Raw genomic sequence first — 27,671 nt, forward strand, 5'->3', positions numbered from 1 at the left:
GAAATTACAGTGGCTTTGAATGGTTGCTGAATTACGTAGTACACCATTATGTGCCAAACCAATATATCTTCATTCCAGTGGCCATTTTTAATTCATGTTTATTGTACATATTTCCATTCTTCCTGATGGAGTCATAGCTGGTAGTGGTTTGAAGGAGCGGATTATTTACGTCGAAAACAGGGGTAACATGAACCTCCATGGCCATGCATATTCAAGTGCCGTAAGGGCGTGTTCTGACCATTCTCGTATTAGCTGAAATGGTGATGACTCAGATAGACTGCACCAATCAAAACTGTGCTGAGCTGAAAAGACGGATTTGTGGAAATTAGGTCTTTCTTGCCAGTGAGAATGAAGTTTTTCAATTGGCGATTACCAATTTGAGGACAGCTTTGGAAAAAAATGAACACAATTGTCCCACATCCAAGCTTTGGTGTCAATCTTATCGAATGACTCCTCTTATAAAGCAATTTCATGAGGAGCTGGTGGGGGACTGGAAGCTTCACCTCAACCAGTTGCTCCCATTTTTTCATTCAGCAGGACATTGTTTTTTACGTAAAACGTTCCTGACTCTACCTTCAAAACATGCACATGAAGTAAGAAGTCAGAATTTTGCAGTTCGAGGATCCTGTATAAGGTAGCACAGCGTTTTCGGCGTTACTGACTACTTAATTAAGGAAACCATTTTATTTTCCTACATCTAAGGGTATTAAAATAAATGTGTCATTAAACATAAAATCACATTGTCCAATAAGCGTCATTACATAGTAAGTACCACGCGTTGGTTCAAAAGCGTTCCTCGGGCTTTGTTTTCATAACAAAAACAGGTGCTGCTGATGTTTGTGGCTCGTTATCTATACTGCATTCCTTCTGTCTGCTGTGGCTAATGCCGTATAAGAAATAGATAAAGAAACCTGTAAGTTAACATGCTCAATATAATACTCAGTGGATGTGCTACCTACCAATGCAAATCCAAATCAAGAATCTCAGCCACGTGTACGCGTCTAGCTCACACATCAAGTATAAGTTAATGAAAATACTTAAGCATGGGATAAAAGGGACCCAAGGGACCTGAAATTGGAATTGACTTCGATATTGAGCCGATGTGCTTACCTTAAACGAAATTTCTATCGAGCACGTCGGCTGCCTGGCAATAACAACGACGACACTCAGAAGAATTATGGCAAGAAGAATAAATCCAGTCAAATAATAAGGATGTTCCGCATTGACAAAGGTTCCTGCATATTTGATGAAGAAGCACACTGCCAACGCTATGACACCTACAATAGATCCTTAGTGTGTGTAATAATGAATACCAGAAAACCTACTGAAGACGCATATTGCTCCCTTGGTGAATGTGGCTGTGGTACAGTTAGGGTGCTTGTTTCCATTTAAGTTGAAGATCAACGCAAAGTGCTTGATGATTACTCCAGTAGTTGTATGATGACTGTCACTCTTGGGAATCTCGACTTCTTGGGGGTCTTCGTACCTCAATATTAGCACACAAATTGCCACAATTGTGTACGCCATCAATGTTCCAATGGACATCATGTCAATCAGCTGCTGCAGATCAAAAACTAGCGCCATGACCCCTAAAATGAGCACTTACCGGTGCATTTACTCCAAATCCGTCTATACGTTTTCTTACCGCCAAAAATACCGGAAACTACTGTTGCAATTAAAGGTGTTCTGGTTTTTGGATGCACGCGTGATAAAAAGGTGAATATAAGGCCGTCATTCGCCATAGCGTATAAGACGCGCGGTAGAGGAAACATCGCCCCCAACAGACTGGTGCATATTGCAAAAACAGCGCCGATCGTAACGATCCACTTAATTACCGGCCAACCAACACGTTCAAAGACGTAAGGGAATGGAGCTTCCGCATGCTGATCGTAGTACGGCCACATCATGGTCAGCACCACTGATACCCCAAAGTACGCCAAGAAAATAACAATCAAAGAAATAACGATTGCCAACGGTATATTTCGCTGCGGCCTTTTCGCCTCTTCTCCGGTGGTAGCGATGGCATCGAACCCGACGAACCCGAAGAAACACTTGGCCGCACCCGCCATAATTCCCGCGACGCCGAACGGCGCAAAACCGCCCTCGCCCGCATTGCGAACGTCCGGTGGAATCTCCTCCTTGGCAATCTTCCAATTTGCGCTGTCAGCTAAAGCGGTTCAGGTAATTCAGGGTCATATTCCACGGGTACCTACCCTTAATCGATCCAGATACCACAACAGTTATAACGGTCAGTAGATTTAAGGTTGTCAGAATATTATTCAGCATGCTAGATTTCTTTACTCCCGCCGCTAAAAGCGCTGCAAGAAGAATTAGACGTAATGGCGAAGACATTTGGTCATCGGCTTACCTGTCACTATCATCATCACGATGAAGGAGAAGAAATCCGGGTAGTCGGCTAAGAATTCGACGTCCATGGGAAGGGTCGCGGTGAAGAAGCTTTTCATTGTGTTGTTGGAAAGGGCGTCGATGTAGCTGGAAAGTCCTCTGGCTAAACTCGCTCCTCCTACAATGAGGCAAAACATTAACAGTTCTCGTCCCTCTGTCATTCAATTCCGTTGCCTTTTAATAAACGTAGCAGTTTTTATGGTACATATTTTGTTTAAGTTAACCCCCCCCCCCCTGTCCTGATACAGTCACTGTAGTTTCTATGTACGATGCAAGGGGGACGAGAGTATTTGCCAAGCGTCTCATAAACTTCTACAAATAAAGTTAATTGCAACGTTCACACTCAACCTAACAGGGTTGGCTCTGATGAATATTTGCTAAGACGTAGCAGTTGATGTAAATCGTGTACTTGACAGTTTCCCCCAAAGACAAAACCGGAAATTGAATTTTGTTTTTTAAAAATAATCCAATGGAAACTTAAAAATGTATTTTATTTCTGCCCCCTTCCCCTCCGCCCTTCAGAAAATTGTTTAGACCCGCCCTTGGTACAGTGACTGTATAAGGACATAATCCTCCATGCCGGTCATGCTTTTTTTCCAATTTATCATGATTGGTTTAAAATGCTGCCACAATTGTGCCCAGCAAGATAAATTCATTACCTTGGTTTCCAGGCAGTTACAGCCCTTTGAATTTCCTTTCGAAATTGGTTTCTAGTCTATAACTTTTGATTGAGAAGTCTAATGGAAAAAGTACGAATTGTTTTGGATTCTACGCACCAAAATTAATAAGAAAAAGTGTTTTTCCGAGAAATTTTGGTGTAGTCGATTTTTGGTAAAAAAGGAACGTTATACACTGTCTTTTTTTGAGACCCCAAAAGAAAATTGTCTCAGATCGACCGGAAAAAAAACATTTTCTTATAGAATATGGCCTGTAGATTCCATAATTTCAAACAGTTCCAAGATTGGGCTACTAGATCAAAAGTTACAGCCCTTTGAATTTTGTTTCGAAATTGGTTTTTAGTCCATAACCTTTGATTGAGAAGTCTAATCGAAAAAGTACGAAGCGTTTTGGATTCTACGCACCAAAATTAATAAGAAATTTTGGTGTAGTCGATTATTGAAGTACAATTGCTCTACAAATCCTACATGAAATTGCACATTTTCAACTGCCCTTTAAGGAAAATTGAGTCGGACGTGGCTATTAAGTGCATAAATTAAAATGTTATTGTGAATGTAGTTTCGTACGTGGCGACATCTCATTGGAACTGGTTCAACTATTACAAGAAAATAATTAGGAAAAGTATAGGGATTACCAAAGAGATGGCGCAAATGTACCAATTGCATACACAAAAGACAATTCCAGATACTGGATCATTGAAGTACATTTGCTCTACAAATCCTACATGAAATTGCACATTATCAACTGCCCTTTAAGGAAATGGCCTGTAGAATCCATAATTTCAAACAGTTCCAAGATTGGGCTACTAGTTCAAAAGTTACAGCCCTTTGAATTTTCTTTCGAAATTGGTTTCTAGTCTATAACTTTTGATTGCGAAGTCTAATCGAAAAAGTACGAATTGTTGATTCTTACGCCACCAAAATTAATAAGAAATGTTTTCCGAGAAATCGATTTTTGGTAAAAAAGGAAGGTTATACACTGCCTTTTTTTGAGGCTCCAAAAAAAATTGTCTCAGATCGACCGGAACAAAACATTTTCTTATAGAATATGGCCTGTAGATTCCATAATTTCAAACAGTTCCAAGATTGGGCTACTAGATCAAAAGTTCCTCTTCATACGTGGGAACAAAAAAGTCACCCGGAGCCATACCGGGTGAATAGGGTGGGTAGAGTGTCGGATTAACCATATCTCAAATGGTTTAACCGTGAGAGCTTTAATAACGACCCTGTATAATTATTGCATTGTGAAAGAAAAAATTTATTTTAAAAAGTAAGGGATGTGTGAAGTGAAGGAAAGAGGGGCCTCAAGAGTTGCATTGCCTAGGGCCCCTGAGAGGATTAATCCGGCACTGGTGGCCTGTGTGGGGCAATGCCGTTTCGGGCCATGAAAGTGGTCATTGAGATGACGATGTAAGCTGGTAGAAAAACCAATCACTGACTATCGACTGAAAACTTCTGAAAACTTTTGGGTACCCGTAAGATGGCTAGGTAGCCCATGACCATTTTACGTTTGACGAAAAAAGGTCATTTCTACCAGCCACAGTCCTCTTCCTCGTCGGAGGACTCGCAGGAGGTACTTACAAAAGGCTATTGCAACTTCTGAACAAAACTGCTACTAATTTTAAGCATTTGAACGCAACTATTATTTTAAATTTTTTTGTCTGATCAAGTAGGTAACATGTTGAAAACAAAATCCTCTAGATACAATACAATTTTGACATTTGATTTTAGGCTAATTTTTAGATCTACATTTCTCAAATAAAATTTCTAATGCCGTCTCATTATCATATAATGGTTGATTTATGATAATAAAATGCAAGTGTAAGAACACTTCAGTTAGAGGATAAATTACAGTGTACAAATGGGTCCATAATTATATTTAAGAAAAAGGTGTGTCTTTTGCACTTCTTTTCGAGATACCAGTCTTTTTAAGGAACAATACATGCCAGCTTTCATGGATATTATCATGCCACCACTGAAAAGCTCGACCTGTTTAACCGACATGACTTCCATGCAGAATAATAACTACATACCCGTATCGAACACGAACTCGCAAAAAAATATAAACTACAACTGCTGCAATTACGTGGCGAAACTTTTAGCTAATTTAAATATATTGAGATTAAACTCCAGACTTTGCGATGTAGAAATTGTAGCCGGCGGCGAAGTGATTAAGGTAAAATCTCCAATATTGTTTGTAATATTGCAATGCGTGGTTACAGGCACATCGCGCCGTGCTTGCTGCGAGCAGTCCGTATTTTAACGCAATGTTCACAGGCGACCTGTGCGAAAAAGATCAAAGGTCCGTCGAACTGCACGCCATTTCCCCGCACGTACTTACGACGTTAATCGACTTTGTCTACTCTGGCGAAATAGAGATCAATCAAAACAATGTGCAGGAACTCATGATAGCTGCCGACATGTTAGAATTAGACGATGTCGTGCTAGGATGCTCCGAGTATCTGATCAAGGAGCTACACGCCGTCAACGCCATAGGAATTTATAGGTAAAGCGGAAACGGCGACGACACCTTTTAATCGCCCCCCCTTTAGATTTGCAGAGTTACACAATTGGAAGAAATTAAAAATTGCCGCATTGCACTTCATTCAAAGCTACTTTCCGCAAATTATCAACGAAGACGAGCTCTACGAACTGCCCAAGGATCAAATAATAAAGTTTTTGTCGTCGGAAAACTTACAAGTTGATTCGGAATTTCAAGTCTTTCAAGCCGCCATAAGGTGGATCACTCACGATATTGTAGAACGTAGGCGTTTTGTTTTCGAAGTATTGAAATTTGTGCGATTGTCTCTTCTTCCATTAGGTAACTAGATATGTCGCGTCGTCTCAAATATTTACAGATTGATTTAGGTTTATTGGAGCATGCTATTACCGAATGCAACGATAGCAGCTTACGTGTCGCTCTTAAAAGTATTTGCAACGATTTAGTATGTAAGAAAGGATGTTTGGTAGCTTTAAATGTGTTCCCACGTCTCGGAGCGAAGAAGCACATATTTGTGGTGGGCGGTTCCAAAAAGGAGTTAAACAATTTGACAAGAAGTTTCGAAAGCAGTTACGTGACGATTGAACGATATGATACATTTAAAAGGTATATCGAGGGGTCTTCCACTGCTTATATTTGGTGCATTTTTTTTGTTTTTGTTTCTCCTCTACTTTCAATTTATTTCCTTTGAGCTATGACTAATCAAAATGTCTACGATTTTTATTTGCATAGGCCATAGAGCATAATAATAAGGATAAGGGTAATTTCCAAATTTTATAACATCTTAAAGATTTTTTTAAACGATAGGTAGATAGATATCTGAAAATTCAGTTTTACGTCCATAAGAAAACCATTTATGAGACATTTTTAATTTTTATATTTATCCATATCTTAGATATATAAAAATATGTAAGGTAAAGAAGATATATGGAAATTTGCGCCATCTATAGGATTTTACAACAGATAATTTTGAAATAACTACAATACTGCGATTTGAACAGCAGTGAGAGAGAAAGATAAATAACAAATCAGTGTTCTTTTTCAATTATTCATGCATTAAGACAAGGGGTGGGCGATTACAGGTTTGAATAATCGATTATTAAAAATAATCAGATAATCGAATAATCAAATAAGCGATTAAGATTAACCGTATAATCATTTGTCACATACAAGGAGTAATGAAATATCTGTTTGTTCTCTTTAATACGTTCCTTACCTAATAATTCTCTTCATCCAATCGTCCAAATAGGCAAATCGATCAATAATCACCTAACAATAATTCATAGGGCGTGCGTTTAGGTGTGGGATAGTTTTGATGAATAGGTCTTAATTAAATTACTTGAAAGTTTGATTTATTTGTCAAAACTTATATTAGTTTGCGTAGTGTGTACCTTGAGTTCAATGCACTTCTAGTGCTTTAAATAATTTTTTATTTATTCATTGTGACTAAACAGTAAATTGTCTACATCTATCACTGTTTATAATGATGATTTATTATTTGTCTTTAGTTAATTTTTTTTTGTTTTTCTTATATGTAATATCTACCATTATGCACTTATTGCATTCGTCTCGGCGTTCATGTCTTACGACTACGATTTGGTAAAATAAAAAGCTCATTTTGTTTATAAGGTACCATAAAAATATATTGTTTATTGAATAACATACACTTATCTATGTAACGTACACTGAACTGAATTACATGCGATAAAAATTAATTGTGCTGCATGATCTGGAGTAAGGCCAGCCCTATTATCAGTTACAATAGAGCCTCCCTTACTAAAAACACGTTCTGACGATTAGGGGTGGGCGATTACAGGTTTTAATAATGGATTATTAAGTATTATTTAAAATAATCGATTAATCGATTTTTTTGCCCAACTTACTTGGGGAGACATGATTCTTGCATTCCCATACGTAGAGAGATTCACGTAGCCTGTTCGTTAGAAGTTTTTAAACTTTGTCGGCTCGTGTAGCGCAGTACAGTTGAAGCTGGACTGGGGTACTAAGGGTCCCTGGTTCGAATCCGGGTTCGTGCATGGGTATTTGTAAATATGTAGTGGGTTGGGTTGGTAGACCAGCCTTGGCTGAAACCCCGCCCACTCTAAAATATAGGAAAAAATAAATAAATAAACTTCCGGTTAAAATAGAAACTTGAAATTTGGTTTATAGCCAGAATCAACTATTGCGAATTGAAATAAAATAAATACCGGAACTTGAGCGATCTTGGGTTTTTATTAATGGAAACATACTTACCATTTTACATTTCCTAAATGCGCCATTTTATTCTGAATTTCTGTCATAGTTTTTGACATATGTCAATTTTTCTGTAAAAGTTGAAGATCCAAGGGTGCATTCGGAAATTCATATGTCTTAAACAGTTTAAGATAGGTGAGTGCTCTTTTTTATAACCAAATCCTTAAAGTCTAAGGAATTTTTTGAGTGACCGCCGAAAGTCTTGGAAAACTTTTCAAGACTGCTGCGATTTTTTAAAGGCGCCAATCAAGAAATGTCATAAAAAAGTTTTTCAAATTGAAACTACTATTTCTGTTGTCAGAAATTAATGTCAATTTAAATTTTAGAGTCCGTTGTTCTGTTTTCTCCCTTTTCTCTATTTTATCATCTTCAAAAAGACCTATGTGTTTATTTCCCAGATTTGTTCTTCATATCTTTTTTTTTCTTTGCATTTTCTTTTATGTTCTCTTAACTTCTATATCTCTCCTTTCTTTCTCCATCATTATTTTATATTTGTTTGTGTATACCACTCTTTTCTATTATCTCCCCCTTCATTTACCTGTTTCCACGTTGTTGCCTTTGTAATACTCTCCTTCATATTTTTCCACCCCTCTGTACTCGCTCCCTTCTTCTTGTTCCTCTAGTCCCCTTCTACATGACTCCACAGTTCTTGTTTATATCTGTATCTCCTTTGTCTTTGTATCTTTCCCTTTCTTAGTCTTTTTATCTTCTCTTTTAGACTCATTTCCTTCTGATTCTATCCTTGTGTCCACCATAAATTCTTCAATTTCTTCCAGTATTTTCTCGTTTACTATTGTGTTCAATGTGTATCAATTACGGACCTCGCTCTTCCTCCCATGTATGCATATAGCCCGTCCCTATCTCCCTCCATATTTCTGTTTGAAATTCTTCATCCCCTATTTTCTAATAATTCCAGTAACACTTCTCCGTCTTTGTTGCACTCTTTATCTCTTGATTTTATATATTGTTGTGGCATTTCTCCCTATTGCTCATAAATACATTAACACTATAGGTTGCCGAGAAAAAAATGTCCTTATTTTAAGTGAGTGGGTTATTTTTAACTGGTCAGTACACTTCCCACCCAATCCACCATTCTTTTATTTGCCATCTGTTTTCAACAAATTTGTACCTTACTGCCAGCAGTGGAAGGTATATTGCCAATCGAAAAGTGATAGCTAAATCTGTTCTTATAGCGAATGGTGTAAAGCACCGAATATGACCGTCAGTCGGATAGTACCGGGCGTGGCTGCGCTAAATGGTAATATTTACGTGGTCGGCGGTGAACACGGATCGAACAGTTTGGCATGTGGCGAAAGATACAATCTTCAGGATAACCGTTGGACTCAAATTGGAAGTATGATCGTACCTCGTTGTGAATTTGGCCTGTGCACATGGAATGGGTATCTGTATGCGGTCGGCGGCTGGGTTGGGGGAGGTGAAAGGGGTGACATAGGAGATTCCATTGAGAGATATAATCCACAAACAAATATGTGGACACTCGTCGGGAAATTACTTCAGCCCCGCTTTAGTATGGGGGTTGTTTCGTATGAAGGCAAGTTAACCGTATTAACACTATCATGTGATATTTCACGTATATTATTATAACTGTAGGTCTCATTTATATGGTTGGGGGATGTACCGAATTTCAACGATTCTCTCAGGATCTACTAAGCTATAATCCCTTAACAGGACAATGGAATGCCTTGCAATCGATGTCGGTTGCGCGATCTCAAATGGGTGTAGCTGTCTTAGACGATTACTTGTACGTTGTTGGAGGTAATAACAGATCGCAGACGCTTACTTCCGTGGAGAGGTATTCGTTTAAAAAGGTTAACGGATTGAGTAATGATGTGTTTGGAATATTTATTTGAGTATTTAGGGTACCTGGAGTACGATACCGCCCATGTCGATCGGTCGAAGTGGCCCGGCAGTTGCCGCTGTCGATGGGCTGTTGTATGTGATAGGAGGCTACAAAACTTTGGAGAATCCTTTTTACCGAGCGCAATTTACGGTAGCCTCAGTGGAATGTTATGATCCTTTTACAAATACATGGTCCGAATGCCCTCCATTGCCCGAAAGTAGAGCAGAAGCTGGTGCTGTTGTATTATGATAGCGATTTGAATTAGCCATTTTTTAAGTATTATTGTGTTGTCGCGATTCATTTTTGTCTTTATTTTACGTTTACTAGTCTTTAAGTTGCAATATGTCGTACTGTCGCTATCATTTTTTAAATTTTATTTATTATAAATTGCTAGTCGCAAGGCATTTTACCAAAGATACACCAATAACTGATATTTTATTAATCACTTTTTACTTACAGCACTTTTAATTATATTTCCATGTGTAGCATATAGCATTACTATGTAAATGTTGAAACCAAATACTAAGTTAATAACTTAATTTATTCTTGAAATAAAATTGATAACCGATTAATATAATTTTTTCATGTAAAATGTATTTGGTATCATTTTTTACGATTTTATTTTCTAAATTAATCGCCAGCATTTAAAAACTTTTCTATATTACTCTGCTCCCTCCTTAACATTGCCGTATGAATCAAATCCTGACACTTTGTTCTGATTTTGTTTTCCCCGAGTTCTTACTCTGTAGCGGGTTTTTTTTAAATTTAAAACGTAACATGTATGTGAACATTGGAAGTCTGCGCATGCGCGTTGTTTTTTTCTTATTTGTTAAGACATCAAGCATGTGTACACATATACTATAGGAATAAGCAAGAAAGCAGTAACGCTAAGATCCAATGGCGTGCGGTATTTACTGTTATGAGTACCTACTCATCACAGATAAAAACACACTTTCAATGCTTTTCTGTTTATATATTTATAAGATTTTCTGATCAGGTCTAATTACTCTCAATTTATTGATTCACCTTGCCCAGTGCCATTAGATTTCAGTTTGTCAAATGCAGGACAACACAGGTATTTATGTATTCATTTAAATTGCGCATAATGATCGTTTATTAGTCTTCTTAATTAGTAACTACATTTTTAACATGGGGGAAGTTAGGTATAATCATTGAATTTATAAGTATAATGTTGATATGATCAGTAATGATTAGTAACTCATTTGTAGGGAACTGATGTGTTACTATAAATTCGGAAACTTACTCCTTTTATTATTTGCTTGCCATTTGTCCGATTTGAAGCATCAAATGCGATAAAATTATGATGTAAGATTGCAAACATCGACAAGAGTTGTTAACGGTCATTACAAAATTTAAATGAAAAATGATCTACTGAGCCTACTAAAAGCCGATTTACATTAGGCAATTTTAGTGCAATGCAAGGCTTGTGCTATGCAATCTAAAATTGCCTTGCATTGCTTATTACGGTTTTACATTTATGCAATTGTGTTGCAACTTTTGTGCAAGTTCAGAAAAGTGTTGCAGTACTGACAACATATTTTTCAAAAATTGAAACTTTTCAGTTTGTTTACACAGAAGGTTATTCTTGAAACTTAATAAAATTGACCATTAGGTATGAGCAAACAAAAGGAAATTAAGCTGGCTACAGCTTGTTATGTGGTGGCGCTTGCTATTAAAAAAAACACACGCGAAACCAAATAAATTGTGGTATTGACAAAATTACTAGAAAAGTTACTAGAACTTGCGCCAAACTTGCAAGTGAAATAGAACTTTCTCTATTTATTTTTCTTGCACCTGAATTGCGTATGAACATGCGCAGTAACGTATCTCTAACTTGCATTGCACGAAAATTGCCTAATGTAAAGCGGCTTTTTACTCCCACAAACACGCATCCAATGTCTGCGGCGTATACATTTTTTTTGTACAAAACGCTGCGACCCCCTTTTACTTGCCTAGTGGTAAATCCGGTATTGAATACCATACCAGACTACTTTTAAATAAAGTACTTTGTGTGTCGCATATTCGCATTGGTTCACTTTCACTCGACCCGCCCTCGTAGATATGATTAATGTAGAGAGTAGGTAATCATTTCGAGGTACCTACAAGCAGAAACCTGAAAAAAGGACATGACCGCCCCCCCCCCCTAAACCCGACGATCCCGTCGCCCCCCAGCACTTTCAGTATGTTCATATTGGCACCTCAAAGTGATCTTTGCAACTTTCAAAACTACACGAATTATTCGAAGGTTCCGAAACCACATTTAAGAACAGAGCACAGTATGATTTGTAAAATATTTGCTGTTAAGTGTGCTTAAAATTAACTTCGGGGGGGGGGTCATTCAACATGAACCCTTCCTATAACTAAACTGTATACTTACGTGCTTGCATTGGTCTTTTACTAAAGTACCTCTATCTACTGATTTACAGATTACATCTTATATCAGAGCTTATCTTTCCGATATCTGAAAGCCATATATAGACTTTTTTTAACAATTCAAGTATCAGCTGTAGCCTTTAACCATGATAAAAATAATTATACAAAATGATATCAACATTTGGCTAGAGTGGTTCAAAAGTTCATCTACATTAAAGTATTATGGTGATAAGTAGTATCTACTCGAGAGTGCATGTACCTAATTGAAAACGTTTATAATAATAATAATAATGTCTTTTATTAGTTACACATCTTGCAACAAAATTTATAACAGAAAAAAAAAAGTATATCGTGTAACTAATTGGGCGAAGTTCAGATGACAGTAGTGAAACCCACTGCCTCTGCTCTTCCACTTAACCCAGTATATTACTTATATTATAAAAGCACATGGCTTCTAATTATAAATAATAAAAACTAAATAATGAAAATTATTGTTGACCAGTGCGGTACAAAAATTATGAAATGATTATGGACGTAACGAGAATGATATTAAATAGGATTACTGTTACCATATAATATATATGTTCCTAATCAGATGTTCATTGGTTACGGATCTGGCGGTCAAGTATGAAACTTGGGACATGTAAATTAAATTGTTTGGGGCTAAGCTTTTTAAATGAGTTTGGTAGAGAATTGTATAGATGGGCAATGTTATAACTATAGGAACGCTCATAAAATACCGTTTTATGCATCGGCGGAGTGATCAGCACCGAAAACCTGGTATTGGAACTGAAATTGATTTTCTCATACAAATACTGTGGAGATTTATTAAGAATTATTTTGTGGTATAAGGAGGCAGCGTGCACAAGATTCCCGTTCTCCATATTTAACCAATTTAGTTCATTTAATTTGTGGGAGGCATGGGCATATCGCCTTAAACCATAAATTAATCGAATGCATGAGTTTTGAATCTTGTATTTGTCAGCAGCATCTAAACATGATCCATAAAGAGTATCACAATAAGTGAATTGCGAAAGAACCAGTCACTCACAAAGCATAATTTTAAGGTGTTTACTAAAACAGAACCGATTATTGAATATTAACTTTAAATTTAAATAGGCTTTCCTCACCATTTCTGATACGTGCTTTTTAAACCTGAGATCAGAATCTAGAACCACTCCAAGATTTTTTACTTTGTCTTGAACATGTAACGCAGCGCCCTTAACCTAAATTTCTACAGCATCCTTATACCTACTTCTAACATTACTTTTTCCAAACAACATCGCTAGCAACTTTGAAGGATTAATGTATAATCCGCATGTTCTTCAGACGTACGAACAATTCTGTAAATATCACAAGTCATGTGCTCAATAGCCTGAGCGATGTTGTCGTGGGGAAAGTCATAATGAAGCTGCGTGTCATCTGCGTATTGATGAAAATTGGCGTGTTGTAGACATTTATAAAAATTAGAGGTGTATAATATGAATAATAGCGGACCCAGAATAGAGCCTTGTGGGACCCCACAGCAAATCGGTAGTGCATCAGATTTAATATTATTTAGTAATACCAGTTGCTTACGATTTTTAAGATAATTTCCCATCAACGTACTTGCACCCGAGCTTAGGCCAACATAATGTAATAAACTTATTAAAATTTCATGACTAATGGTGTCGAAGGCCTTGGAAAAGTCAAGCGTTACTAATAGTTTATTCTTATCAGTTGCTGCGAATATATCATCCGTTAAGTTTAGCAGTGCCGTGGCACAACTATGGCCTTTTCTAAAACCAGACTGTGTTTTAGGTAGAATCTGATACTTTTCAGTATGATGATATATTTGAGAAGCTATAACCTTTTCCAAGACCTTTGACAATACAGGAAGTACACTGATAGGGCGTAAGTCATTAAAACTTGTAGGGTTACTGTTTTTGGGAATAGGTACCACCTTAGCAATTTTCCAAGTGTCAGGAACAGAGTTAGATGTAAGACACGCGTTGATGATATAAGTTATATATGGAATTAAAAATGGACAGCACAACAAAAGCATGTCAACACTTATTCCATCTTCTCCAATGGCTTTAAACCTAATATTGTAAAGTATGCTCTCTATATCGAAATCAGAAATTTTTGAAAAAGTTAATGTGTTTTGAAAGTTTAAGAGGCGCGATTATTTCTATAAAAATTAATTAATTCTTTATTAGACTGCTGGGGTTTAAAAACAAATGCTTCATTTATTAAATTTGGTTGGCTTAAATGTGGTGGAATTGCTGCATTACAAGAAGAGTAAATATTTAAGTATTTTAATTCTTTCCACAGATTGCGTGTTTTATTTGTACGTATCATATAATTTAAATATGTCTTTTTTTCTTTATTTATTGCGTAATTAGTGATATTCCGTAGAGTCTTGTAATAGTTCCAATGCGCTATATTTTTGGTTCTTTTAAATTTAAAAGCATCTCTCAAAGACATCATGAGTCGTACGTTATCTGTTAGCCGTGGTGACTTAGGTTTAGTTATGCGGACCGTTCTTAATGGGGCATGAATGGAGAAGATGTAATTGACACATGACTGAAATAGTTACCCATATCATTAACATCCCAGAGTTCATATATATAATTCCAATTTAACGTTTAACGTTTTCCTTTCCACTTTTTATTGAGCGTATACTTATATAGATATGATATTGATATGGATACGTCCCGTTACAAAATTCCTAAAACCAAAGTTAATTAGAGATTGCATTATACCCTGTCAAAAAGGTTGTGAATGCATTAGTTTTGAAATAGGTTAGGTGTATGGTTATGCCCTACGATGGATTGCACCTCTTTTCACTTTTTTTTGGTTTTTGGGTCTAAGATCTGATTATACCACAGTAGGTAACTCCTAATCTTTGGAAATTGGTAGTAACACAAAATAATAAGTCCTCATTCGTTCGAAAACCAGCCTTTAATATATTACCTCTAAAAGTGCCCTTTCCATGCTACCCACCCTACACATCTTGAGAGTTCTTCTGGTTATATAGTACATTCTAATAGCTGCTAAGCAAAAAGCAGTAGAAATGCAATTGTACGGGTCTTATTTAGTGTTGTACACTCTTGAAAGTTGAGCCAGTAAGTTGTTTCGATGTTTGGAAAATTATTTTTTAAGATTTCCGTGGCAAAGATTAAAGCCACCTCCCTCCACCACTATCACTGCTAATTAGAAGGATGCAGTACAATGACCCTATGGTGCTCCCCCCCCCCCCCCTTTCAAAATCCATACGAGAAGAGACTTTGGATTTCCTCAAGACTTCCTAAGAGCTCTTTGATTGCCAACGACTTGTACCGCCAGGCTCTAATAACTAACGTAGAAAGTTTAGCATCACATTTGCCAGAATATCTAATCCACTTGTAGACTTAGTACCTAATTATTGATCTGATACAAGTGCAAAATTTCCTTGTATCCACCCACAATTCATAATCTATTAAATAATAGTATTTATTGTATATAAACTATTTTTGAAATGAAAATTTCATTTTTCCAGTTACAAAAGTTAGATAAAAATTTATGCTTGGTGGGTACCACAAAAAATTATCCACCTAATTTGAGTATTTATACACTTAAGTATATCTCTACCTATCTATACTTATCTTTGTATGCTAAAAAAACTACTGCATGTATTAAGTACTTGCGTCATGTCCTTGCTTTAAATACCCTATATAAAAATATTAATCAATTAGGTAAATTAAGTGGCAGGTAGAGATCCTGAAAGTAATGGAAAACTTCATTACCAATTCAAACAGTTTTTTCCATAATTACGGTGCGTAATGAGAATAAAGTTCGCCCATTAATTAAATCACATTTAAATACAATCAACAATTTTGTCGACATTTTCCTCACAGGTATATAATATTTTTATTTAGGACTGTACAATGTTTTAATTAAAACTTCTTACATAGTTATGAAGAGAAATTTACCATAAATAGATAAGTGAAATTTAAGATAAGCTATCTAAGGGGCTTGACCCGGAAAAAGGTCACCTGTTACTGCAAGTTCTAGGTAAAAAAAATGCAAAATCCTCAGCCTCACGATTGTTTATTGGTGCGAGCACAGCACAGCACAATAAATAGTGTAACACAAAATAACAAATTGTATAAAAATGGTGTGGTATATAAAATTTGTGCTAATTAATTCATTCCAATTCTTTCGATGAGACTCTGCACCTTTGCAATGTATTGGGTTTTGGCATCATCCGCTGAAAGTCCCTTTTTACCGGTCCAAGCGTCCCACTTGGCCTTTCCCTTCATATCTAACATTCCGGGTCGATCTGCACCACAACAAAAACTGCATTAAATTGAACTTTGCTTCATATACCTATGCTTACCGGTATTGTTATCACCTACGGTTGCCTGCTTGAAAAGGGCATAAATCTCCAACAGTTCTTCGTTGGTCGGAGATGTCTTCAATTTTTTTACATCTTCAGCTGCCTTTTGGAAATCCTAGGGCGAAATTTTAAATGAATATCAATCCAGTAGGCTTATGTGTAAAATGCTTACCTCGTTTAAACCCATTGTTTCTGAAAGCAAAAAAGAATGAATAAATAATAAGTGAATAATAGATAAATCAATAAGAGCACCTAGGTACTTAAACACTCGACTCACCTAATTGTGTGCCGAGTGGAGATATACCTCGATGAAAGTTACAAGCGATATACTTGCTCTAAAACCGTATCGCCGGTTATAAGTGAAAAAAATCAAGGTTAATGTCCAATTTTTAATCAGATGGGTTTCTCCGCCATGCTGTCATGACATGCAGATCGCGTGGAATGTGAGTTGCCTAGCTGCACGTTGCTGTCAGGCCTAATACAACTTTTCTAAAGTGGGTCATCGTTGGCTATTGATGTTCGATTGGTGTAACTCCAAATGGGGTAAATTGACAGGAGGGTTGAAGAAAACTCTATACATACCCAAGTACCTATGGGGGGAGGTTTAGAATTTTCTTCAACTCATGGTGCTGATGTGCTATTCAAGCACATCACTAACTTACAGAATTATAGCTAGACTAAAAGCCTGGATGCTAGCAGATTGTTTGCGCAAACTTTTGTAAAGCAGCTCCATAAGACCTTTTGAATAAATCTGGAATATCCCATATAGCCCAAAATGGGGCTTTGCAAAAAGATTTTTCACAATAGTAGGCATTTACTTACTTGTGTCCAAGAGTATACCTATAGCTACCTATAATAATTACTCTTTGCTTGCATTTAAAAAGTTGAGCCCTTTATTGAAAGAAATGAACGAGTAGAAGGGATTTGAAAATTCAAGAAGAGAGTTTTGCTTTTATTGTTAAGACCTAGTGCACATCATGAGCTGCAAAGTCAATAAGGACGCCGGGGTTGTTGATCAAGATAGTCAAAAATATGGGAGTAATAGAGCAAGGTATCCTATAGCGGTGTAGTTAATCGTCCCATGTGCATTGCCCCATTATGTTCAACGTATTTCTGGTGTGCTTTTCCCCAAAATATTTAGGACATGCTAGGTATTATAATGATTATTTTTTAAGGAGTGCCCTAAAATAAGTTTCTTTTTGTGGGAGGTGTTCGTACGCAAGTTGTAAGGGCTGAACGTTTTTGGGGAAAACGTAGCACTGTACGGCGGTCTGAGGGGGTATGGAACACCTCCCATTAAAGTGGAGATTCGATGACACCCTCCGAAAGCAAGTATAGTGTTGTGGTAGTTTTCAGGAAAAGGTAATCGATTTTCTTTGTGCTGGCCCCCGACCCCCCGATGATATGCTTCCTCCAAAATGCTTATTAGTACATGCTTATTATTTTTTAAGGGATGCCACAAAAGTTTCTGTTCTTGGAGATATTCGATACACAAGTTTGTAAGGGCTGAAGGGGTGAATGTAGCACTGATGGGGAGTACCTAGGAATGAATTACCATTTCTCCAATCCCAAATGATCGTCTGGGTAATACAGAATTTGGCTGCTTTAGGTGTCTCAAACCGCGCTTGACCATCTTTGGAAGCACTTTTCGAACTTTACTTTATTTGGAGCTGATCCAACATTCAGGTGTACATATTTCTGTGTGTTCATTCCTAAGGCCTGTAATTGCTTCCTTGCTGGCACATGTAAACTGAAGCAAATCGTAACAATATAAATCGCCAAAAAAATTCTTTGTAATCGGTTTCCAACTCCGCCTCTGGTAAACGCAAAGACGGTCAAGCCATTACCAGCGCCGGTCCCAAGCCCGGATAAAGGAGGAGGGTTGGCGGGTATAAGTTGCGCAGTTTACCCGTCATAAAAATCGTCTCATCAAAGAATCCTCTTGAGAAACTGGTGGTAAGAAATCCGATGCTACACTAATTATCCAATTTGGGTCCCATTAAATCCTTCAGTCATATTTGGTTACGAATTTTGTTTACGTGAAAGGTGAAACGTACGTTTTCATTATACCTATGACGTAAAGTGTAATCCCACTCAATACCCAATTCTCATTAAATATAAAATTTCACTAATTTTCCAGTAACTAAATACGTTATACCTTTCAAGTATAAGTACGTGCCTTATAATTAGTTTTTCAATAAGTGTCTCGACTTTTAAACGCATTCCCAATAATAAAAATGACCCATTGAGGCACTTTGGCAGCGCTACTATTATCTACCATATCTTTATCTTAAACTTTATAGCGACTTTTCTTCGCTACTTTGTGGCCTCGAGCTTGCAGCAAGGAAGTATTCTATTAGCCAGTTTTGACTCCACCATCAGTAAGATCTTGTCGTAGACAATCACATTCCCTTTGTCGGTACCCACTTCTGACGTTCACCCGCAATTCGCGAGTTTGCAAAAATGCGCTAAAAAGGGCACAGTGAATGTTAAATCGATTAGGTTCAACTTTTGGAATTGCGTATCGCTAAAACTATAACCAGTTTGAATTTCATGCAATTCGGTTCGTAACTAATGGTGATGTCAAAGGGCCTTCCTTACTTTTTGCCCTACATTGCCAATTCACGAACTCCGATCTACAAATTTGATAAAAAAGTCCACCTGCAAAATACCATCGTAAACGGTTCATCCAAGAAGCCCTCGCGCGATCGAACGATTGAGAGAAAGCATAAGCGTCGACGCTAAAAAGATAATTAGCAACGCTTGTTATTTATTTCACATATGATGGTTGTTGCTCGTAATGTAAAAGATTATCAAAGTCCTCCTGTGAGATCGAAGGCCCTTATTTAGTGTGGCGGATCAGTATTCTATTAGCCAGTGACTCGACCATCAAGAAGATCTTGTCGAAGGCTACCGCATTCCCTTGAAGTTTTGACTCCACTACCAGTAAGATCCTATCGTGGACAATCACATTCCCTTTGTCGGTACCCACTTTTGACGTCCTGTTCACCCCCGCAATTCGTGTGCTTTTTTCTCTCGCCTTTAATATCCACTAAACCTCATGACCTTGGTACGAATACCGACAAATTTACGTTGAAAATTATGCTGTTACAATTTTCACTGAAAATTTAGTCACATTGACTAGGAGCAATGCTAGGCGGTATTATTCAATGGCGGGAGTAACAGTATTGAGTAAAGACTGCATGCATCCTAAGCCCAGGATCCTGGTTCCTAAGCATCTTCGGACCTGACAATTACGGTTACTACGGCACACGCACGGACGTCACTGAGAGCGAATATCCCCCCTTTCTGAGGTTAATGATTTTTACTATGTTATTTTATTTATGGGTGGGTATCCACCCTTTCTTGACAAACTTTAAGAAAAAAAGAACCGTTTCGTTATTACGAAACAAGGCGATAAATGGTTCGACATATTTTCTCATTCCTTATTCAGCTTTGACTTTTAGATTTCATGTATTATATAACGTTGCTGACATCTATAGTTGTATTTATGTATGAGCCTTCTGGAAAATATTTACACTATCCTAAATTTCAATATTTTTCATTTCCATCTAAAAAGGATTTAGACGTAATTTTACAATGCATACATAACGACAGTCTAACCTAATGTTACACTCCAAGAAATTATATAAATATATGTCAAAGTTAAAAATCATATACGTGTAGTATTTTCAGTTTGTTAATTCAATGGATAGATGGCGTCAACTGAATAAAATAGTCAAACTCTATGATACCATTGTATTTGGCGAAATCTCTAACTTTCTAACAATAAATTGAATTATTGTAGAATGTTCAAATTCCAAGGCAAACACAAAAAATTTTATTAAAAATTGCCCCAAATCCCAAACTTCTCTTTGTTACAGGGATTATCCTTACTTCTCCATGTAACAATAATAATCCCAAGTTGCTACTCGAAAGGCGCTAGCTTTGAAAGAGAAAAGTCAATATCTTGTTCATTTTTACACTAATTAATAATAATAATAATAATAATAATAATAATAATAATAATAATATCCCTTTATTTTAAACTCAAACCGCCTTCATAAATATAAAAGAGATTGAAATTAAATGTCATGTTCTAAGCTAAAACTAAAAATTAAATTTAACGGGAAAAAAAAATACATTACTTGTATTAAATCAACTTAACCCACAAAATTAAATAATTTCTAATAGTCGACGAGAGACAAGATGTGCACGCTAAATGATAACTTGTTGCATGCAGATCATGCTAATCGTAGACACCCCCATTAAAATTTATGTTTAAAAAATAAAATAATAATAAAATAATCTTTCTTTCATTTATTTTAATTAAAAAAATTTGTGTAAATAAATAACTGAAATAGATGCAGTAGGCCGTAGAGACATTCTAAAGTATTTAGAAAATTTGAAAAATCTTTTACACTCTACGGACTAAAATAGGTACTTAATTACTTTACTCCCGCAGAACTCAGAAACGTTGGTAAACCAGAATTTCACTTCCTAGGGACTGAAAATTATGGAACATCCCACGGGAGTAAAAGTCAAAATTGCTAAAGCAGTACCTACAACGGTTGCTGCAGGTGTAGCCTAATGAATATAAAATTCTATTCAAAGGTTTCTATAAGAAAATGCGAAAAACAGACCTAAATATTCATAAAGCATCAAACCTACAGTTTTAGTTTTAGTAATTTTAGTTTTAAGAAAGGGGCAGCCATAGAAATAAGTTTTAAAACCACTGGTCTAGAAAGATTTCGATAATAAACATTTTTCGTCCTTGATATATAAATAAGTAAACGTATTTATATACTGGAGCCCTTTGATCTTTTGTAGAAAAAGCCGACGTTCATTTAAACGATTTTCCAACGATAGTCCTTTAAGACTTTATTATAAATACGCATTTGATCAATCAGTTGTATGCTCCAAAGAATAATAGATAAATAACTTTTAAACTGAATCGCCGATAATCGCCTGTTTACATAAACAAAGCGATTCATTACACAAGTACATAATTCAGTCTGTTTTAGTGAATATGTCTGTACGCACAGTGGCTCCCGCCTTGTTAAAATTAGCCGTGCAAGAACTTGGCGAGGTTCCTAGCCGACGAGCGGAAGATATTGAGTGCATCAGGGAGTGGCTCAAGAAGAACCACTGTCTTAAGAGCAGAATCGGTTAGATATCTACTTATAATGGCATGCTTTCTAAATTTGTGCACTAGACAATCAATGGATTTTGTCCTTTTTGAGAGGGTGTAAGTTCAGCCTGGAAAGTACAAAGAAAAAAATAACGCACTATTACATGATGAGGACAGTAGCTCCCGAGTTTTTAACAAATAGAGATCCATTGCTACCCGAGTTACAAGCGTTATTGCAGCTAGGGTAAGATCGGAACGTGTAAGCCTCATCTCTGAATTTGTCTGGACAGGGTGCTGATTCCTCTTGAAAAATCGACAGATCCAACGGCTCCGAGGGTGTTACTGCTACACGATTGTGGCGGCGGCAAAGTGGTGTCGGTTACAAACATGGTAAAAGTGGCATTGATGGTCATGGATATATTAGTTAATGAGGATGACAACTTTGTCATTTCCGGTCACGTGGTGCTGCACAATTTTAGAAGCATGACCCTAAACCATGCCGTTCAGTTGACCCCAGCCTTGGTTAAGAACATCCTCTCCTGCTTTGAGCATTCCTATCCGTCCAGAGCAAAAGAATTTCATTACATTAACACTCCGTCATTTTTTAATAGCGTTTTTAACGTGGTCAAGTTATTTATGTCCGAAAAGTTGCAGAAGAGAGTAAGTGCTGAAGCATTTAATCTACCGATAGTATCTTTCGGTTTAAGGTAAAAATTTACGATGAAACCTACCACAGTGAGCTAAGAAAATCGATCCCAAAAGATATCTTACCAAAAGAGTACGGCGGGGAAGGGAGTTCCGTTGCAGAGTTAATTCGTAAGGGGCTGCAGTTCTTGACAAATTCAAATGTGATGTTTTAGATCAGTGGAAGGATAAAGTAGAAGGTTACAGAGGATGGTTTTTAGACGATGAGCAATACACCTATTTGAACCAGAACGGTGCCAGCTGCCTTGTTGATGAATATGGTTTGAAGGGGTCGTTTCGACAACTAACTGTGGATTAAATTTAACTTTATTATACCATCCAAAAAATCGATGGTTTACTTGATTTTTTATACTTTTTAGTAGATTCGATCTTCCTATAGTAAAACTAAATTGGCGGAAATAATGTTAATTTCCTTGGTAAGTCAGCCAAAACGGTTCCTCCACATTTATTCACACATCATCTTACAAAAGTTGTTCCCAAAGCTTCTTTCAGAATCTCTTGTAGATATTCAATATCTTCTCTTCTTTCCTCATCGTTTCCACGAATTTCTTCATCGATTGCACGAAAATTTCTCGGAAAAACACTTTTTCTTATTAATTTTGGTACGTAGAATCCAAAACAGTTCGTACTTTTTCGATCAGACTTCCCAATCAAAAGTTATAGACTAGAAACCAATTTCGAAAGAAAATTCAAAGGGCCGTAACTTTTGAACTAGTAGCCCAATCTTGGAACTGTTTGAAATTATGGATTCTACAGGCCACATTCTATAAGAAAATTTTTTTTCCGGGTCGATCTGAGACAATTTTTTTTTCGGGGCTCAAAAAAAGGCAGTGTATAACCTTCCTTTTTTACCAAAAATCGACTGCACCAAAATTTCTCGGGAAAACACTTTTTCTTCTTAATTTTGGTGCGTAGAATCCAAAACAATTCGTACTTTTTCGATCAGACTTCCCAATCAAAAGTTATAGACCAATTTCGAAAGAAAATTCAAAGGGCTGTAACTTTTGAACTAGTAGCCCAATCTTGGAACTGTTTGAAATTATGGATTCTACAGGCCACTTTCTATAAGAAAATTTTTTTCCGGGTCGATCTGGGACAAATTTTTCTTCGAGCCTCAAAAAAGGCAGTGTACAACCTTCCGTTTTTACCAAAAATCGACTGCACCAAAATTTCTCGGGAAAACACTTTTTCTTCTTAATTTTGGTGCATAGAATCCAAAACAATTCGTACTTTTTCGATCAGACTTCTCAATACAGTTATAGACTAGAAACCAATTTCGAAAGAAAATTCAAAGGGCTGTAACTTTTGATCTAGTAGCCCAATCTTGGAACTGTTTGAAATTATGGTGAAGTTCTCTTTCGGCGTAAACCAGCCACGATTTATTTATTTACTTTTGCTGGCAGCTCGTAGCGAATTGTAAAGGAAAAACGTGCCACCGTTCTTTAAACGTGTTAAGAATGGCGGCACTGTCTCTGGTTGTGAGCACAACGATTCTCCACACACTGCGGATATACGTTCGGTTTAAACTGGAATTAATAATAATGTTTTACGCGAACCATAAAATCTTTCGCGTAAAACAATATGTAAATTCGATTAAAAATCAATACGCGATCGAAAAACGTAGAGCTTGACCGGCATATAGATTCTCTTCGAAAAGTTTAGTCAGAATCCCGCTCTCTCCCCAGATTTTTACTTAAGTATGCTTATTGCCTTTTTTTAAATTCTTTCAATTTTTATACAAAAGCTTCATTTTGTTAACAAGTACCTTTCACTTTTTAAAACGCTCTCCTTTATTGATTATCCAAGGTAAAGTTAACTTTTTTTTTTTTAATTATTACAGTTTAAAATTTTCCCCAGAATTATTATATTGTTGCATTACGTCAATTTGCCCCATTTTCTCTACAATATCCATGTATGGTTGTTAGGGGGGAGGGGATGAATGACAAGTATTTAATTTTTCTATAATTTATATAAATTTGCCGCCCCCACTCCATAAACTAAAGTCGACGTGGTTTACGATTTATTTACAGTCTCAATATTTCGTTTTAACTAGAATATACTTTAATTTTTTTCAAGTACTGCACGTGAATCACTAGAATTTAGTTTTTGTTCTTGTATACCGCAAAATAAAAAATTGTATATTTACCTGCTCGGCGTTCTTAATTAAATTAATTACACAATTAGAGCGATTTTTATAGAATGGATTTTTTAAATTTTGATCCTTTTTCTTGGTTGATATCGATCTCAAACACACACATCTCTGGGTCATCGTATGTTACAAATTTTTCTTTTCTCCTACTTCTTATGATTCATTAAATTGGGGGTGGTTTTTATTATATAATTATATCGATATGCCTCGGCCGCTCGTGGGTTAATAACCCTCTTCTGCGGTTCTGCCCTCAGAGATAAGGGTAAAGAGATAAATAATAACTCAATAATCTTTACTAACTTTGAATTGGTTCTTATTTTTCCGCCTTTGCTGAAATAGTTATTTTTGTTACAAGTACCTAAAACTAAAAGACAGTTTTTTTGGGATCAATTTGAAAGGAATGAATCTCAAAAAACGTTTTAGGTACCTACACATTAATAAACCTCTTAATACTCGTACGACTATTTTCGTATCGTTGTATTCTTTACATTACAGTTATTTAATTATTGTACATTATATCAAGAATACATAATAATAGCTACTCTTTGCTTATATCTTATTTACATATACCTAAACGATAATCGGATATGATCACCAATAGTTGCCATAGTTACTTTTTAGAATTGATTCTGGAAAAGACTCATTTACGAACATTTTTGAGTCCATAAAAAAAACTATTATTTTGTCTCTTCTATTCGTTTAAAAAAGAACAACTAAAGTAAAAATGGTTTTATTCATAATTTTTCTATTACAAATTTACATAGTAAAGGCGAGAGGATCTGTCGGTGGCATATTAATGGTTGCAGCAAGAACCGGCTGAATTTGTTCATTTCTTACAATAAATACTCTAATTGTATTATTGCCTTGCGCTTCGTCTTTAGGTAAACCATCATTTAGGCATTCAATAACCTTGTTATGGATCTTGTACGAAAGACTCGGTGGTACAAAAGGAATCTGCAATGGAACTTCGCGCATGTTAAATTATTAACTATAAAGCTTACCGGTAGCGTATACAAAGACAGTTGGTAGTTTTCTGGATTGCAATGAAATATTGCGGATAACTGGATTAATGCCTTGTCTGGGTTCATGTTTTCTACCGTTAGAATTAATGTGAATGTTGGACCCAAACCTAGCACCTAAACAGAACAACGAATAGAGGCAATAGATCCAGTAGCTCATATACCTGCGCCGATAACTTAATTTGCTCCTTGGTGTTTCCAATTCCTGATTGATCACTGTTAATTTGAAGCAAAGTCCTAGCAGATGTCAAACGTAATCTTATCAGGTCCTGTTGAAAGCTTTGATGCATATCTGTAAAAAAATGAGATTCTGGGAAAGTTTGTACTGGTTCAGAGTACTCTTGCATTGGATGCTATGTCAAGAACAGAGTCAGTCTATATTTTATATGAATATAGTAATTGCGTAGTTGCCATGGACCATTGAAGAACAAAAAATGCAGGATATTGTAACCCAATTTCTTACCAGTAGGATTTTGTTTTTCTCGCAGGCTTTGTTCCAAAAACAGTTTGCTTCTCTTCGGCAATGGTAATGGTTTACTTTGAATCGTTGGCGATATTCCCGTATCTTGATTCAAACCAAAATCTGCCGTCCGTTTCAGTATCTTGAAGTTTATCGTTCCACCTACGAATAATAGATGAACCAGCGGTAAAGCAAGCGATGGCCGACCTAAAGTTATTATCACCATGACATGGTCCTCTTGGCCCATCTGCCCGAACACGATCGCCGATGGTGTGTCGGGGGCGGAAATGTAATCGACTGGGTGCCGACTGTGATATAAGTGGATTGAGCCCCCTTGCATTCCAACGGCGACCAGCGACAAGCTTAAGTGCTGTAGCGGTACTAGTGAAATGCACGTAATCGCTTGAGCTGTTGCAACCGACCACAGCTTATTGCCCTAAAAATCTGGGTTAGTTTGCGTAAACTGTCACCACCAAGAGTATACCCGTTTCGAGTAGCAATTGAGCATTTTATCGGATGTTGCGATACATATGAACTTGTCACCGGGCATTATAAGCATGTCAACAATCGACGCGGTGGTTTGTAGGATATTTTTACCTTCCAGCCAATCTTTTCGGATAAGCGTGACGTACCGCTCCCTGCACGCCACTAGGATACGAAATTCCACTTCAAACTTCCCTGCCGCAACCACAATGCTCGGAGTTGCCTTTGTGTTACTTATCCTGGCCTGTTAACACTTTTACTAGTTTGGTTTGCTAGTAGACGCTCTCGATTACCTCATGAAGTATCGTGAATGTTTGTGAATCCAAAACGTACAACTGACCGAACTCCGTTGCCAAAACTGGATAGGAAACTGATGTGGCATCTTCGGAGTTACGATACAGAGTGGTCATACACGTTATCGGACATATTCTCCTCAACTCCGCGTTTCGGTATTTGTACACGTAGTCTTCAATCTCCTGTTGCGCTAGCGTCAGCAACTTCTGAGATCTGGAATGGAAACGTTTTGCAAAGGAAACCCATCCCCTCGCTTTACCTCCCCGATAGCTCACTTAAAGGAACTGATTCCAGCGCCTCAATTATTTTCTCATAGGGTTCGTCTGAGGAGAGACAGAGTTTTTGCCATACGTCCTGTTCGAGGGCTGATATGGATAGGGGTGGAATCGAGAATTTGTAGAATGGTTTGCTGTTCTTATATATCAGTAGATCTGATCCACAAGCTACCCCTAAGACTTTACAAAGCGATGGTTCTAAAACTATATTTTTGAAAAAGAGAATTACCTACCAGGAGTTCTTGGTTCGATGCCATCGACATAGAAACTAATTAAGGCACTAGGAACGTCGGGTAGCGATTGGTCCGAGCACAACACCGTACCCTTGTAGACTTTCAGCCGAGCCGAAATGTCGTCACCAAACTTAGCATCAACCAAAACCAATCTGTAGTCTCCATCACCACAAATATTGGCAAGTAACAAATGTTTTGGCAACGTCGTTAAATCCGCACTTCTATCGGAATGGGCCTCTAACCATCTCGACGGATTTAACTCCCTACAAAAATGGGGTAATAACTAATGTACCAATCAACTACCTACGGAGTTTTTACGTTTTGCTCATTGTAATATAAATTTGATTATGAATTATTCGACGGAAAGGGCGCCTATGTAGTAAACTAGCGGTTGTCGTAGAAACGGTAAAATCAATACCTAAGTAATGAAAGCGTTCCAGCAACTTTTCATTTTTTGATGAATTGCTTCTC

General features: G+C 36.9%; 5 protein-coding genes across 6 annotated transcripts; 2 read left to right on the plus strand and 3 right to left on the minus strand.

Annotated features, from left to right (window-relative positions):
- Window positions 1–665: 665 nt before the first annotated feature.
- LOC116175657 (cationic amino acid transporter 3-like) lies at window positions 666–2,895 on the minus strand. The gene is made up of 7 exons (XM_031493887.1): window positions 2,369–2,895; window positions 2,214–2,318; window positions 1,646–2,167; window positions 1,326–1,589; window positions 1,111–1,277; window positions 960–1,068; window positions 666–911 (listed from the first exon to the last, which is right to left on the minus strand). Exons 1-7 carry the CDS (start codon window positions 2,565–2,567, stop codon window positions 784–786), a joined length of 1,494 nt encoding a protein of 497 aa, XP_031349747.1. The 5' UTR covers window positions 2,568–2,895; the 3' UTR covers window positions 666–783.
- A 1,869-nt stretch (window positions 2,896–4,764) lies between these two features.
- Window positions 4,765–10,906, plus strand: LOC116175655 (actin-binding protein IPP). Its single transcript, XM_031493885.1, has 7 exons — window positions 4,765–5,259; window positions 5,306–5,589; window positions 5,636–5,904; window positions 5,952–6,189; window positions 9,030–9,388; window positions 9,448–9,665; window positions 9,716–10,906. The coding sequence occupies exons 1-7, from the start codon at window positions 5,026–5,028 to the stop codon at window positions 9,944–9,946; spliced, it is 1,833 nt and encodes a 610-aa protein (XP_031349745.1). The 5' UTR covers window positions 4,765–5,025; the 3' UTR covers window positions 9,947–10,906.
- Window positions 10,907–16,143: 5,237 nt separating this feature from the next.
- LOC116175659 (acyl-CoA-binding protein homolog 1-like) lies at window positions 16,144–16,878 on the minus strand. The gene is made up of 4 exons (XM_031493890.1): window positions 16,729–16,878; window positions 16,624–16,643; window positions 16,452–16,566; window positions 16,144–16,394 (listed from the first exon to the last, which is right to left on the minus strand). The coding sequence occupies exons 2-4, from the start codon at window positions 16,636–16,638 to the stop codon at window positions 16,255–16,257; spliced, it is 270 nt and encodes an 89-aa protein (XP_031349750.1). The 5' UTR covers window positions 16,639–16,643; window positions 16,729–16,878; the 3' UTR covers window positions 16,144–16,254.
- Window positions 16,879–21,269: 4,391 nt separating this feature from the next.
- LOC116175658 (retinol-binding protein pinta-like) lies at window positions 21,270–22,686 on the plus strand. Of its 2 annotated transcripts, none has more exons than XM_031493889.1 (5): window positions 21,270–21,619; window positions 21,667–21,826; window positions 21,873–22,242; window positions 22,290–22,398; window positions 22,448–22,573. In XM_031493889.1, the coding sequence occupies exons 1-5, from the start codon at window positions 21,481–21,483 to the stop codon at window positions 22,456–22,458; spliced, it is 789 nt and encodes a 262-aa protein (XP_031349749.1). In that variant the 5' UTR covers window positions 21,270–21,480; the 3' UTR covers window positions 22,459–22,573. The 2 variants fall into 2 exon arrangements, with proteins under 2 accessions (XP_031349749.1, XP_031349748.1); XM_031493888.1 differs by having other exon boundaries at window positions 21,271–21,619; window positions 22,443–22,686.
- A 2,506-nt stretch (window positions 22,687–25,192) lies between these two features.
- Window positions 25,193–27,586, minus strand: LOC116176170 (Bardet-Biedl syndrome 1 protein). Its single transcript, XM_031494648.1, has 10 exons — window positions 27,519–27,586; window positions 27,201–27,463; window positions 26,952–27,147; window positions 26,692–26,905; window positions 26,400–26,642; window positions 26,123–26,351; window positions 25,919–26,077; window positions 25,620–25,747; window positions 25,438–25,572; window positions 25,193–25,390 (listed from the first exon to the last, which is right to left on the minus strand). The coding sequence occupies exons 1-10, from the start codon at window positions 27,527–27,529 to the stop codon at window positions 25,193–25,195; spliced, it is 1,776 nt and encodes a 591-aa protein (XP_031350508.1). The 5' UTR covers window positions 27,530–27,586.
- Between the last annotated feature and the right edge of the window lie 85 nt (window positions 27,587–27,671).

The sequence above is a fragment of the Photinus pyralis genome, unplaced genomic scaffold (assembly GCF_008802855.1).
Source record: "Photinus pyralis isolate 1611_PpyrPB1 unplaced genomic scaffold, Ppyr1.3 Ppyr1.4_LG7, whole genome shotgun sequence".
In the NCBI taxonomy this organism is placed as follows: Eukaryota; Metazoa; Arthropoda; class Insecta; order Coleoptera; family Lampyridae; genus Photinus; species Photinus pyralis.